The 15,597-nt window shown below is 52.4% G+C and overlaps 1 protein-coding gene across 2 annotated transcripts in view; it reads left to right on the top strand.

Moving 5' to 3' along the window:
* Positions 1-15,597, top strand: part of ABTB2 (ankyrin repeat and BTB domain containing 2) — a 181,333-nt gene that overhangs the window by 146,453 nt on the left and 19,283 nt on the right. For both annotated transcript variants that reach the window (XM_081241357.1, XM_081241356.1), the window contains exons 4-5: positions 12,719-12,871; positions 14,467-14,632. In XM_081241357.1, the coding sequence (XP_081097483.1) occupies positions 12,719-12,871; positions 14,467-14,632 (319 nt within the window). The remainder of the gene's footprint in view (positions 1-12,718; positions 12,872-14,466; positions 14,633-15,597) is intronic.

Raw genomic sequence — 15,597 nt, 5'->3', positions numbered from 1 at the left:
TGAAATCTACATTTCATGTACATTTTTAAAACACAGAATAGGTTGTGTGTGTTTTTTTTTAAATCATCAGTGGTTGTTGTTTATCTAGGCAAATGCTCCTAGGTGGCGCCTGAGTGGTTTTCCTGTGGAGACCTGCATCCTTAGAGGTGCCCGTGCGTGAGGGTCAAACCAGCGCCGCCTCCTCCAGCTGTGTGATCTGAACATGTCTCCCTACCTTCCAAGCCACAGTTTCCTCCTGTGTAGAGTGAAGATCTAAGCAGTGCCTACTTCCTGGGGGCCCCCCAAGTTGTGGGGCAGGGCCCCCAACACACATGAAGTACACAGCAGAGAGGCCTCTCTTTGTTCCAGTCCAGATGCAGGAGGGGGATGTTTCCCCTCAGATGAGCACTTTACATAAATGGGAGGGGCCCGCGGATAGGCTGCGCGTTCAGTCTGAAGAAGTGAGCTCGTTAATCTTTCGCTCGGCTTGCGAAAGTGTTTTCTTATCAAATAATAGAGATGATGGCACTGGTGGCTTTATGCTCCTGACTTGTGGTTCCCTTAAATACCATTTCAAGCAGATTTGCAATGTTAAGCTCTTTTCTCTCTTTCCACTCCCCCCTTTTGTGCATTGAATTTCCATCTGCTTACCCAAAATGGAAGCAAAAGAAATAAAAATAGCTATCGGGTGAATTAAGTACTTGTTTCCATGTGTTTCCCAGGCTGGTGCATCCAGTGACCTCTGAAGTGACTCGTCTGTGGTCTGCCGTACACCGAGAGAGCTGTCCCTCCCACCCCCAGTCATTCTCCATCCTCTTATCTGCTTTTTATTTCCTTCCGAGCACCCTCCTCTGTCTGAAGTTACCTTGTCTGTGAATTTGTTGACTTCCCTTTCTGCCTCCTCCTCACCCCTCTAGAAGGCAGGCACTGTGGGTCCGGGGTTACCACTGTGACTCCAGCACATAGAACATTCCCTGGTGCAGAGTAGGCAGTTAAATATTTTGTTTGGTTAGTGAAATAGGCTATAGAGCCTAAAGGTTGGACTTTTGGAGTCAGAAAGACCATCTATGGGGTCTCTGCTCTCTCGTTTACTAGCTGTGTAACTATGGGCAAGTTAGTTTCTCAGGCCTCAGTTTCCCCAGCTTTTAATGGAAAATGGCTTGATCTACTTACATAGGTTTTTACAGGGATCAAATGAGGTAATCCATTGAAAGGACTTAGCACAGAGTAAGCTCTTCATATGTGATGGCTGCGATTATCAGTATAATTACTGTTTTCATAAACCTGTGAAGGGACTCAAATAACTAAATCATGTTTAATGCATAAATAACCCAAAACAATGGTGAATTTAAAAATCACATCTACTCAGAGTGCATGTTTTCTTTCCCCCTCATATATACCTCCTTCAATCGCTGCCCTTAATTCCCTCTTAATCCACCCCTGACTGTAGCCAGGGAACCAGGCAAATGACAGAGAAGATGAGGTAGACCAGATGGTCCAAAGGTTTAATTCAGTGAAGACAGTTTTGAACAGAGATATGTACAGACTTTGGATTTATCGCAACCCACCACCCGAGAATCTCAAAGAACTCTAAAAACTGGATTTCATCCACCCATTGGTTCAAAGACTGAGCAGCAAGTCAAGCACTCTGAAGTTAGTGGTGCAGTCGTGCCCCTGGCCCCTCACTTGCTGGTTTGGCCACAGTGCCTGCACAAGACAGGCTGCCGTCGCTGAGTGTTAAGCGTAGGAGTGATATGACCTGATTTATGTTTACATGGGTTAGAAGCATCTGGACAAATCTTTACAGTTTATAAAGCACTTTAAACACACAACTCTCTGGCACATCTTCACAAGCTCTCGGAGGAAGCCGTTTCCACTCCCATTTACAGAAGAGCAGACTGAGGCCTTGACAGGGTAAGAGGGGCACCCAAGGTCACAGCTAGGAACAGACAAATCTGAGCTCAGGCAGGGAGGTCCAACCATAAGAAGGCAGTGAATTCACAGTGTCAGCGGAGGGGGGTGAGACCTCCCCCCCCCCGCCTCCTGGGGGAGAGAGGAAGACCCTGGGAATCGGTCTCCATCAGCACCTCCTGCCCAGTGTGACTTGGGCTGCTCGCTCTCAACCACTCAGGGCCTCTTCCCCCACAGGCTTGAGTTCGCTGGCTCTGGGTGGCCAGAGAGAGTGGGAATCTGTCCAGCATCCGAGAAGGAGTGAGCCAGGGATGGGGGACAGACGAAGTGGCAGTGCCAGGTAACAGGGGCTGGAGAAAGAACAGGATCCCGACCCAGCTGTTGACAAATGCCCCCGGGGCTGCCTGTTGCGTGTGATTTCCTGTCCCATTGTTGCGCCCTCCCGGTCCCCAAAGAGAAGAAGAAGACTGGGAACTGCCAGCCCCAGGGGTGTTTTCATCACGGGCCGCCACAATGCCCTTTGTCTCCCAGAGGGCGCCTGGGTGCTGGGAAGTCCCAAGTCAAGGGAATGGAGTTTGCTTTCTTACAGAAGGCGGCTTCCTAGGCTGAGCTGTGGACTTTGCAGACACCGAGGATGGGCCAGGATAGGCGTTCGGGCAATGTCTGGAGTCCAGCTGGGCTGGTTTCTGGCCTGCTCCTACTTGCCTGCCAGCCGGCTCCCCAGATTTCCCTCCTCCCTCAAGACCAATTGCCTCTGACAGCCGCTTCCTTTGCTGCTTTAATATTTGAGATTTGGGGGAAGAAAGCTCTCAAGGGGTCCGGAGTGTCCCTTTGGGGCCCAGCCCAGCACCCCGTTCCCTGCTGCCTTCAGGACTGAGGAGGCTGTGGGCGCGGAGGCTGGAGTTGGTCAGAATGGGGCAGTGGGCGCAATGGGGCGACTCTTTTCTCCTTCATGCCCTGCCTTCCAGTTCTCCACCAGCCAGCAGGCTCAGAGCACTTTGCGTATGGCAGTTTGGTCTCAGGAAGGACCTCGGAATCTCTCTTTTTAGAGCCAGACAGATTGCCATTGGCTAGCTATGTGACCTCAGACGTGTGTCCAAACCTCTCAAAGCCTTGGTTTCCACATTTGTAAAACACCGTTGCAGGGTGGCTGTGTTAGAGGGTAATGTTTTCAGAATGGCCTCTTGCTTACCTGGCACGTAGTAGGCCCTCAGCAAATCTTAGCAATGTGGTTTTGCTGCTCAGAAGCCAGTGCCAGCGTCTCCCCTGAGGCTGCAGTTGGGCCGTGGGTGCAGAAAGCAGGGTCAAGTGCTGGGAGCCTTTTCCTCTGGCTGGGTTAGAGTGCACCGCCGTCTCCAGCTCAGGTCAAAGCCACTAGCTGCCAGTCGGGAATCTCCACCTTGCACACGTGCATCTCTGCCAGGCCTCAAGAGCCCCGTGCCTCTACCTCCTTCTGGAAGTTTCTGGAAACTCTTTACCTGACGGTGTGAATGGGTCACCTTTCTGCCTTAGACTGTGGGGTGGGTAGGGAAGGCGGGTGCTGTGTGAGAATACTCAGCTGAATCCGGACAGGAACACCTATTCAGAGACTCTAAATAAATGACCCCACCCCTGGCCCACTGCCCAGCAGCTGCCTGTTGGGTCAGTGAAGCAGGAGAGCTAAGCCGTAGGGTCCTCCCAAGCTGACTTGCTGGCAGAGGCCAATCGCTGGTGGCAGTGTCCTCACCATGATTCTGAAAGCGTGTGTTCAAAAGAAGGGGCGTGTGTTTGAACAGGTTGGAGGCCCTTGACTGTCTGGCTTCCACAGGGTGAAAGAGCTGTGGTCTCTTGTCAGCCATCACAGACGCCGAGCCTGGGTGATTCTGAGTCTCTTGCATCTCCATGCAGCAGTGAGCCCCGAAGGTAAGGTGCAGCCGGGAGGCCAAGGGAGCCACACCCCAGCCAAGCGGAGAGAGGGAGGCCTGCTTTCTCACCCAGCTCCATTCCACTTGTGTGGGAAACAGCGATACTCTGGCCTGCTTTGCCAGCCACCTGCCAGTTAGGCCGCCTGCCGGCCAGGCCCCCACACAAGGAAGCCTTGGCCTGAGAAATGGGCCAGATAGATGCCCTGGCCCTTGCAGCACTCAGAGCCCTCCCTGCTGTAGGGGAGAGGGTGGAGGGGTGGTGCCCGCATGCAGTCTCCAGTGAAATCTGTACCATCCCACCCACATAAGAGGCCACCCTGGAGTCAGGCCCAGTTACCAAAGACAGATGGCCGTGTCCCCTCCATCACGGCTCAAGGCCACATGGACATCTGCCGAACCACACCTGCCGTCCCCTCCCTGAGACGGCTCCACGTGCCATCCTAGCTGCCCTCCCAGAAACCACCTTAGCCCCAGTCAGCCAAGCTCCCCCAGGAAGCTGTTCCTGGGTAGAAAATTCTCCTGTGGAATGCTTATCTTTTTATCAGGGAAATATTTTCTTTTTTTCTGAAGAGAACCATTTGTTAATACCCAAGCCAGCCCAAGCCTCCAAGAATGGAAGACGAAGCACTTCCCCATTTCAGGAGCTCATCTACCTGACTTAGAGCTCGGGAGACCTGCAGAGAGTTCTGGAGTAAGAGCAGACCCCTGAGAACATGTTAGCAGCCAGAGGGCTTTACCTCTAGGAGTGAGAAACGTTCTATGCATTTCTGTTTTCTGTTCTTTTTTTTTTTTGGCCATGCCGCGTGGCTTGCAGGATCTTATTTCCCCAACCAGGGATTGAACCCAGGCCCTCGGCAGTGAGAGCGTGGAGCCCTAACCACTGGACCGCTAGGGAATTCCCTGGGCTATGCATTTCTGAATTCAAAGGTTGAGTTTCTAACATGGGCTTCTGTGCTAGGGTCTGGGCAGCATCAGTAAGTAGAACAGTCTCTGCCTTCAGAGAAATTATAGCCTGAGGGGAAAGCAGACAAAAAGAATGCGAACAAACAAAATGATACCAAATGGGCTAAGTGCTGTGAGGGTGCAGTGCTGAGGGCAGAATGGGGACCAGGCTCAGGGCAGGTGGGCAGAGAGGACCTCCCACTGCCTGGAGGAGACCCATGAGCCAGGCAAGGTGCCTGACCCCAGTGCCTAATGCCAGGGTGACCAGGTGTTTGTGTTTGCCTGAGACACTTCTCATGTACGCCTGCTGTCCCAGTGTTGTTGGCAATAGCACTCCTTTTCCCTCTCAAGATTTGTCCAGCTTGGATGACAGACTACATGGTTAACTATGCCTAATGCTCATCATCCCCAAGATGTCCAGGTCCAGAAAAATGGAAAGCCAGGGCCAACTTACTAAGCTAAGTGGCAGTGGAGTATGCTCTTTGGGAGATTGGACACGGGGTGTACCCCGCCTGGGACCACATCCCAGCTCTGCCACTTACTAGGTGCGTGACCTGGAGCAAGTTACTTTACCTCTCCAGCCCTCAGTTTCTCCATGCGTACAATGGGGATAATAATAGTACCTGTTTCATAAAGTAGATATGAGGATGAAAGAAGTCAATAGATATAAAGGGCTTAAAACAGTGCCACGTGTTTAGCAAATGCTCTGTACACGTTAGTTGTTTGTGTTTCCCAGTTATTCCTGGATGCCTCAGAGCCAGGCCAGGATGCCCCGATTGTTACCCAATTGGCCTCCCATCCCACAGCTCATGTTTAGGTTCCCTGACGGGCAACCAATGGGAAGAGGCAGGGAAATCGTTCACAGCTAATCATGACTTGGTTGTAATCTAAATTTATATCCATATGCATATCTGAGCAACTGGGGGTTTTTCTAGTGCCTCTAATCTGTACCAGATGGGTTTTAATAAGAAAAGTGTATTTCCCAGAAGAAAGTCCTAAGTCCTGCCTCTAACAGAAGTCACCTGACCCCACGTGGAGGTTCTGCCAGGGGTCAGCTCCAGGGTCTGAGGCAGCCGGGCTGCCAGAGGAGATAGGCCCCGGGGTCAGAAGAGAGGTGCCTGCCGGGCTCTGACTCCAAGCTGAGCCAAACCATTCTGGTTTACCAAGCAATTCTAGAAAAGGAATTAGTCCAAGATGTGAACCAGACTAGAATTGCTTCCTTTGTACTGGGAGTGGAATCTGACTTCATTTGGGACGATGTTGGCTTCATTCTCCATGGATGCCTTGGCTTGGTGTTCGGCCACCGTGGCCCTCCAGAAATCTTGGGGGACCTGTGGTGAGGGCCTCAGAGCTGGCAGCGCAGAGCCGACCTTGACCTTCCTAGAGCAGTCTCTGCTTGAAGAGCCGTCACTTGATTGGGAAAAGCTTGGCATCTTCTCAGGTTCCTGACGGTGCCAACTTGCCAGCTCCCAGCCCAGGCGACACAGCAGGTTAGGGCGTGGAAGCGGCATGCTTCCCAGCAAGGTCCGTGAGAAGGATGGATTCGGGGGAAGGTCACCCCATTCAACGCCAGTGCTCAGCAGTGGTTCCCACTGAAGGTGGGGCAGAGTCGGTGCAAGAATTTAGGGCTGAGGGTGGGAGACATTCTGGCTACCCCCTCCCTTGACCATCACCTGCAGCTGTGTAGCTGGTCCCTGTGAGATTCCTTTCCTAGACTAAGGGTACTCACAGGCAGGGTGGGCTCTAAGGCATCATGGGCCTCCCCAGACCCTCCCAGCCAGGCCCGTGCCCCAGAGTCCTGTGTCCTCCCAGCCAACGGTGGAAGTTAAGAAACCACAGCCCGGTTTCCCAGGGCTGAGCTCAGGCCAGGTCTCGAGGCCCTGCCCAGCCAGTGGGCACCTCCCAGATCTGCCTGCCTGAGTATTTGAACCCAGTCCTTATGGGTGGGCGCAGAGGGGACATACCTGCTGGCCCCAGACTTGGCTTGCCAGCTGGGGACAGAGGCACAAGGCCTTCTCACGCCTGGACCTCCAGTTCCAGGCTTGTGCCCCAGCTACCAACCTGACTCTCTCCCCAAGGCCCCTGCCCACCTCAAGGAAGAACAGAGCCTGCTTTGAGCTGGAAATTGGAGGCGTTTCCTGTTTCATGCTGTTAAGACACTGCTTATAGGACTGTAATCCCAATAAATCATATGCTTGCTGAGTGGGGCAGAGGTTTTTGTTTTTCCCCAGGCTGCAGGGACCTCTTAAAACCAAGGCCTTAAGAAGTTTATTCTCTTTCATTTTTTTAATGGGAAAAAATGGCTTTTGCAGGCCTGGTCCTATTGAAGGGCCTTGTGAGCCTATTGGCTTGATATTCTCAGGCTCATCTGTATGATTAATTTAAAGAGAGAGGAAGAGAAACTGAGTCATGACACATGGGACTGGGCCCCCTGTTGCTGCTGAAGGGCTCTGTGACCTTGGGTGAGATGCTCGGCCTCCCCAGGTCTCTATTTCCTCCTCTTCACCCCCCTTCCTGTTAAAGACCCGTTTTCTTTGGTGTATTTTACACCTCCCCCTCGTGACATTAGTTGCTATTTTACGCACACAAAGACAAATGCTCCCAGTCGGTGACCCTTTTAAGTGGCTTTGTTTGTCACGGTAGCAGCCTGACCGGATGCGGATGCGCTTGCATGCGTGTGTGTGTGTGTGTGTGTGTGTGTGTGTGTGTGTGCGCGTGCGCGTGCGCACGTGTGTGGTGTTTCTGAGGTTGGTTAGGCCGCCAACGGCATTTAGGGGCGGCAGGTCCCTCACAGTCATCCCGTGCGCACCCCGTCACCACCTCGCATGTTTCTGACCCCGTGGCCCCTGGGTCTGTGTTGTCGTTGTCCCTTCCCCTCTTCAAGGTTCTTGACAGCCAAGGCCGAGGGCCTGCACTGCCAGAAACGGTCTCCAGATCACACTCCACACAGTGGTTGTGTTTGTTGCTCTGTTTTATGAGTGGGTGGTGGGCAGCTCGCTGGCAGGCTTCTGCAAGCTTTACATGTTTATACTTGCTGGAGGGTTGGGGTGTGTGGAGAGGGAATTGGCTGGACTTGAAGAAGGCTGGAGCTGAGGCATTTAATAGGACCAGATTCCTATAGCCTTTTCTGCTATTATGTATTTTCTCTATCGACAGACACTAAAATGGTAGTAATAGTTAACCTTTACCAAGAACTTACCATGTGCCAAATGCTGTGCTAAGCCCTTTATGTACATAACTTCTGACCATCTTGTGAGGTGGTCCTGTTATTTATACCCATTTTGCTGATGGGGCAACTGAGGCTAAGGGAGATAAAATAACTTGCACCCGATCACAATTTAATTCATTGAGAGTGCAATGGATTGCAGCCTAGGGCAGTCGGCCACCAGAGCCTATGCTCTTGACCTCTGTATAGTAGGTACAGCTGTTGTCATGTGGAGGCTGTGAAATAACAGCAAAAGGGTTTCTCATGATGGAAACTGTCTAGAAACCACTGACTTAACACCATCTTTAAAAGAAAAACAGGCCCAAAGAAGGTAATGATCTGCCCAAGGTTACAGAGCCAGTTCGGTTGCTTTGTAAAACTAGGGCTGTCTCCCAGTGAGGATTCAGTGTGGGATCCTCAGATCCTTAGGCCGGGAGCATGCATATAAAGCACACACCATTCTAGAATTGGCTGGACTGGGACAGAATCCCAGCCCCACGCCTGAGAGCGGCCTTGCCTTAGGGATCGACTACATTTGTCTAAGGCAGTGGTTCTCAATGAGACTTCTCAGGAGTCCACAGGGTCAAAATTATACTCAATAATAAGGTGTTATTTGCCTTTTCACTCATTTTCTCACAAGTTTCCAGGGAGTTTTCCAGAAGCTATGTGACATATGAGCATAGTATCACTCTGATGGCTGACGGGATATGAGTTTGTGTTTGAAGTTTGAAGTTCTCTGAGATGTTTGAAGTTCTCTGTTTTAATTTCTGATACAATAATTAGCGCTAGAACAATACACATAAATAAAAGCTCTTTGGGGGCCTCAGTAATGTGTAAGAGTACAAAGGGGATTCTGAGGCCAAAGTGCTTGAGAACCGCTATTCCGTGGTGCCAGACCCAGCAAAGGGGAAAGTCAGTGGCTTGCAGCCACACTCAGCCTAGGGAAAAGGCAAGAAGAGGGAAGCAGGCTTTTTTCTCTGGGAGGGAACCAAGCAGAGAGACCCTGGGGATGACGCATACTCAGTCATTCCCAGCTTTGCTCCTCTAGAGCCTTTTCACTCCACAGTTAGGATGCAGCCATGGCCGGTACAGATGGGAGTTTTTATAGGGATTTTCCAGAATGTCCAGGAATGCAGGCCAGTTTCTCAGCATGCCCAGTGGGCTAGGTGAAATTATCAGAAAGGAAATAGTAGCCTGGAACCCACAGGCCAAGGGAAGGATGTTACTGAGAAAGTCCACGAATTGCTTGTCATTTTACCTTCCTATGGGCCGCAGGTCAGGGAGGTGGGTAGACCAAGGAGAAAGGCCTGAAGGGGTCATTTGGGGGCTGCAATGGCCTTGTTTGTGGACAGGTGGGCACCGGCCACCACCCCAGAGGCAGAGTGACAATTTTAACCCTGAAGGATTTTTGTATGTTGAGAATATTAATCAGTGTGCAATTCAGGAAACAGAAAACACCTTAGGTGTTTTAAACAGGAAGGGATTTAATGCGGGGAATTAGGTGCCAAAAGAATCATTGGAAGGACTCAAGGAGCAGGTTCAAGGCTGAACCTCCAGGAATGACCCCAAGGACAATACAAAACTTGCTCTCAGGGGGACTACTCCCTCTGAGATAACCCTGGAAACTGCAATTCAGGATTGAAGCTGGAGTCAAGAAGTTTCTGCCCTTGCCTTCAAGAGCAGTACGGCTGCCTCTGGAGCACTCAGGAAGTTGGGAAATGGACACCGGAATGCTCTGTAGGGGGAAAAAAAAAAATCCCTCATGTTTTACGAGTTGGCTTGCTAGCAGAAACAAGCAAAGGGGACACAAAGGTGGCCTCTGCCTCACATCCATTGACCAGATCTCATGCAGCTACGTCTTGGTGGTGAAGCCTAATTTGCAAAGAAGTCTGGGAAATGTAGTTTTCAATTTTCCATGTCTTCAGCTAGGATGGTAAAATGGAGGCTGAATGAACCAATTCCCAGTATCCACCCACCTGTTATCAACACTGCATCTTTTCATGTGCCGAGTTATAAGAGGCACAAGGCGGGAGAATGAATCATGACACCATCTGATTAGACTTCATGGTTTCCTGAGTTCCCTCTTGGATTTCCCGTAGTGCAGCTGGGAGATGCTGCTTAGAGCGTTCGTGGCCACACTTGGCTCTTTGTCTTGGGTGTTGGCCACAATAGGGAAGAATGGCTGGCAAATCCAGGAACTGCCTTTTTGTTTACCCTTCAATCTCCAATGCTGGTGGTTTAGATAAAACCTTCCCCTTGGATCAGAAGGACTGACATGTAGAAGTATGTCTCTGAGCTTGACTTGTAGCATTGGAGTGTAAGAATTGTAAAATTCCAAAATAACATTTGGGGGGAATTCAAATGGGCGTTCACAATTAAAGAAGATCTTGGAAACGGGAGTAATTCACAAAGGGATTGTTGTTCCTTCCTGGATTCTACAAGCTCCCCCCAACAGGGTCCTGGCTTCCCACTCTAACGAGTCCACGTTGTGACTCTGAAAAGTATATGCCATTCTTTTCTGGGCAGAAACAGGACTTGGTCCAGAACTGATAACTTGGATGCATTATGCCACGTTCCTGATGCTTAGCCATCCTTGCAGTCATTTGGTTTATTGAGGATCTGTTGTGTCTAGGACCTGTGCTGGGTATGTGTGTGTATATATATATATATATATATATTTTTTTTTTTTTTTTTTTTTTTTGCGGTACGCGGGCCTCTCACTGTTGTGGCCTCTCCCGCTGCGGAGCACAGGCTCCGGACGCGCAGGCTCAGCGGCCATGGCTCACGGGCCCAGCCACTCGGCGGCATGTGGGATCTTCCCGGACTGGGGCACGAACCCGCGTCCGCTGCATCGGCAGGTGGACTCTCAACCACTGCGCCACAGGAAGCCCTGTGCTGGGTATATTTTAGAGAACCAGAGATGATGAAAGCATCATTCTTGTTCTGAAGAGGAACAATCTAGTCAGGAAGATGAGATGCATTCATTCTGGAATAGAATTCTAAGGGATCTTGGAGAAGGAAGAGATTATTTTCTTTGGAAAAGGGATGTGGGAAGGCTTCTAGAAAGAAATGGCATTGGAACTAAGCCTTGAAGGATAAACAGGATCTGGATGGGCAGAGGTGAGAGCTGGTTCGTTCTTGTGAGGAGGTGGGAACGGGAAGGGTGGGCTTGAGAACCACGAATGCCTGATGGTCAGGTGTGTCCTGATGAAAGGTGTGAGCCAGGCTTGGAAAGTAAGTTGAGTGAGGTTCTGGGCATCCTTGAAGGCCAAGGCTACAAGGCTTTCCCAGCCTGTGGCCGTCTTGTCACCATAGCGATCGGTACACTCAGTGCACCAGTGAAATGGCTCAAACCTAGAAATATTTTCAGAAATGACAGAACCGGGACATCAAAAGAATTTCCAAATGAACCACTTTCAAGAATCCCATGTGATTCTCTTTTTAAATAAATAAATAAATAAATAAATGAAAGCATCCTTTGCCCTCAAGAAGAGAAACTTTGCAAACTTCGAAGATGACCTAAGCTATTGAGATCTGAGATCAGTCATGTGAGGGCATCTTTAGGTGATTCCCTGCAGTTGATTTACTCAGGAGCTGAGGGGAGAGGATGGAGGTCATCTTCCTGGCCAGAGTACCTCTCTGTATGTCTAGGGGAAAGATGGTGACAGCAAGGGCCTAACACACAAGGATCCCAGGGTATCAGGTGAAGTGGGGTGTGGAGGGGGCATGGGGGGCGGTAGGCATGAAGCCAAGACCGGCTGTCGGGGCCGCTCCACAGCATGGGGTCTGCTGGGCTGTGGAGTGGTCTTCCGAGGTCTTCACCATGGGAGATGGGCCAGAATGGGCGGAGGACAGGAGTCAAGCTTGGTGGGGTGGGGACAGCAGGGCCTGGGGCCGGGAGGGACCGGCCCTGAGTGGCAGGACCATGGTATTGCTCAGCACCAGGGAGCACTAGTCGCTGTCCTGTGAATGGTGCCGCCTGCTGGCACCCAGAACACTGGTGCCCCCTGAGTTTGTAGCTCAGAGGCCTTGCTGAACCAACCGTCTCTCCCTGCCTCCTCCTAGCTGCCCCACACCGTGGCCATGGGTTCTGGGTGTGACATAGATCCTGGGACAGGTCCTCCCTGGAGGACCTCGGGCACCAGCCTGGGGCCACCCTGCCTGCCACAGGCAGCGACATAGGCCCACCTCAGCCCGGGGGTCAGTGGAGGAGGGAGTGGCTGTCCACCACACACAGGTAGTGTGCCATGTGTCGTCTCCCATGGCCTCACGATGATCCTGAGAAGTGGGGACTGCCCCGTCTCACAGGTGAAGAAGAAAACAGCCTCGGGGTGTTGTCTGTGGTGATGCAGGGGCACAGCTGGGTTTGGAGCCTGGGTCTGCTCGACTCTTCCCTCTGCACCCCAGCACCCAGAAGGCAGGCATCCTCTCCCCTCTGCAGGGAGGGAGACCCCGTCTGAATTCTGTGGAGGGCACAGGAGTCCCCAGCTCCACATGCTGGCAAGCCCCTTCCTTGATGGGCCACCTAAGGCCCTCAGGCTCTGCTCGTGGCCCATGACAGGGATTCCTTCCGGGTCCTGACAGCGTTCCTGTAGAATGAGGCAGATCGCGCTGTCCGTGAGGAGAAGAGTCAGGCCCCCTCCACCGCCCGCAGCCGGAAGGCTACAGGGGACCAGCCTCCGCGGCCGTCCCGAGAGTGGGTGCTCAAGGGGGTCCCCTTCTGTGCTTCAGGGAGCAGCCCGCCCAGGCCTGACCCCCTCCCTCTGCTGCCTCCCAGGCCCTTCATGCTGCTGCCGCCGCTGATGGAGTGGATGCGCGTGGCCATCACCTACGCGGAGCACCGCCGCGGCCTCACCGTGGACAGCGGCGACATCCGGCAGGCGGCCCGGCTGCTGCTGCCCGGCCTGGACTGTGAGCCCCGGCAGCTCAAGTACGGAACCAGGGAGGCGGGGGGTGGGGGGGAGCGTCTCCATGCCCAGCCCCCGGTCGCTGCTCCCTCCTCCTCCTGGGTCGGGAGCGGGCAGCAGGCAGGGGCTGCAGCCGGTTCTTTCGAGCTGCGCTGAGGTGCTCTCTGCACAAGCCCACCTGTTAGAACTGATGTGTTCTGGACCTTGGCTGCCCTCGGATGCATCCTCGGCAGCCATGGGTCGGGCCCGCAGAGCAGACTCCCATTCGGATTTGGGTGGGAGAGCTTTCGCAGTCTGACTCTTCGGGCCATTTGGGGGTACGCAGCAGAAGTGGGCCCCCCTTCCTGCGGTTGCCACCGTTTTCTGGAGCACTTCCTAGGTGCAGGCCGGTTCTGAGCCCTTCCTTTTTTCTTTTTATTTTTTTTATTATTATTATTTTTTTTGCCGTACACGGGCCTCTCACTGTTGTGGCCTCTCCATTGCGGAGCACAGGCTCCGGACGCGCAGGCTCAGTGGCCATGGCTCACGGGCCCAGCCACTCCGCGGCATGTGGGATCTTCCTGGACCCAGGCACGAACCCGTGTCCCCTGCACCGGCAGGCGGACTCTCAACCACTGCGCCACCAGGGAAGCCCTGAGCCCTTCCTTTTTACGTGCATTTTCTCAGTCCTTGTGACAACCTCAGAGAAGAAGGGGCTTTAATGCTCATGTTTCAGATGGAGAAGCTGAGGGTCAGGAGGAACAGTAACTTGCCCAGAGATACTCAGCTAACAACGTGACCATGCCCGAATTTGAACCCAGGCCCATATGGCCCCAAGCCCTGGCTCCTAGTTACCTTCCCAATGTGCCTCTCTTGTATTGGACTGGCCTCCTGAAGTTGTTTCAGAGAAGCGTTCCTCTGGCCATGCTTGACCTGGAAGAGGCTTGCTTTCTTTCTTTTTTTTTTTTTTTTTGTCTTCTTCTGTCTCCATTGCAAATGCCAGGACCTCGTTCTGTGGCATGTACTTTTTACTCTTTGGCCTAATCACGACTCCAGGCTGAAGCCACCTATTGGAAGCTTGCGGTGTGCCCTCTGCAGACGCAGGTTTTATCTGTGACTCTCCTTGGTAGGATGGCTTGGCTGCAATGGGAGTCTGGGCCACTCTCTGCCGTCTCTTCGGTGCTTCGGGGCCTCACCAGGAAGCGCTGAGGGGAGAGGGTGGAGAGGCAAGAACTGGAGCTCGGCCTCGACGACTGAGGAGTGAGAGTGCGCCTTCTCTGTGCAGAAACTGTACGGCCGAGAGCTGTGGCCCAAGTCCAGAAAGCTGGAGCTTCTTCCTCCTCAGAACAGTCCCCTGAGAGATTATGTTAGATGGGAACTTTGTCTCCGACAACTGACAGCTCCCAAGAGCTCAGAGCACGTCTTTAACGTGTTTGTAGAACAGCCAACGTATGTGCTCTTCCTGTCACCGAGCGTGACAAGGCCAGTCACTGCCGATTAGATAGTGATTCCCAGTCCTACCCCGCCAGCCTCATCCTCACACCACACATCAGCCCAGCAGAGTTGTGTCACCTGTCATAGGGAGGCCATGTCCTAGCAGGAAGAGCCGTGCTCACACACCCCGGTCTCTTCTGCGCAGACCCGAATGCTGTTTCAGTTCCTTCCGGAGGCTGGATGCCCGAGCGGCTACTGAAAAATTCAACCAGGACCTGGGTTTCCGCATGCTCAACTGCGGGAGGACGGACCTCATCAGCCAGGCGATCGAGGCCCTGGGTCCCGACGGGGTGAACACCATGGACGACCAGGTGCGTTCTGAGCGCTCCGCCAGCCAGGCTCAGGACCAGAGTCCACAGGGGTTCGTGACCACTGGAGCCGGTGGCACAGTCCCTTCTGTCCCAAACCTGAGACCCGCCCACTCAGCTCTGTGCTCTAAGATGTGGGCTGCCATCCAGGTAGAATGTCAACTCAGAGACTTCCCTAACACCCCTTGGAAATCCTTTGTAACGGGGATTCTGCTTCCCCTCACTGGAAGGCTGGAGGCTGCCCTATAGGGTGCAGGGCTGGGAAAGAGTCCAGAGGAGTCAGCTTGATAGCGAGCTCTAGATCATAATCACTGAGACTTGTATTTGGAGCATCCTGTGTGCCTGCCACGTTCCAGGCCTGTAGAAATCCTTGCCTTCATGAGTTAACATTAGAGGAGACAGATACTAAGAAAAACACACACACACACACACACACACACACACTCTCTCTCTCTCTCTCTCTCTCTCTCTCTCTCTCTCCCTCCCTCCCTCCCTCCCTCCCTCCCTCCCTCTCTCTCTCTCTCTCTCTCTCTCTCTCTCTCTCCCTCTCTCTCTACAGAGTATGTCAGTGAAACGTGCTAAGGCGTTAAATGAAGCCAGAAAAGGGGGTAGGAAGTGTTGGAGGCAATTAACAATTTTAGGTAGAATTGAACTCGAGTTTTTCGGCTCGCTTTGTTTTTTGTTTTTGCTGTGAATAGGTAACATTTATATAGCACTCACTGTGTTCCAGGCATTGTTCGGAGTAACTCATTTAATCTTGACCACAGCCCTATGATGTAGGTATCATCCCCATTTTATAGATGAGGAAACTGAGGTACAGAGGTCACACAACTAGTAAGGAGCAGAGCTGGGATTAGAAGAACCCAAGTGGTCCAACCCCAGGCTCTTCACCACTGTGGAAGATGCAGTTTGTGTATCTGATGTAGTTTTGTGAGCTCTGCAATGTAAAGGTAATGGATTTCCTATAT

This window comes from Mesoplodon bidens (assembly GCF_964165515.1).
Source record: "Mesoplodon bidens genome assembly, chromosome: 7".
NCBI classification, from domain to species: domain Eukaryota; kingdom Metazoa; phylum Chordata; class Mammalia; order Artiodactyla; family Ziphiidae; genus Mesoplodon; species Mesoplodon bidens.
The sequence above is the reverse complement of the archived record's forward strand: the minus strand, read 5'-3'. Positions and strand labels throughout refer to the sequence as shown.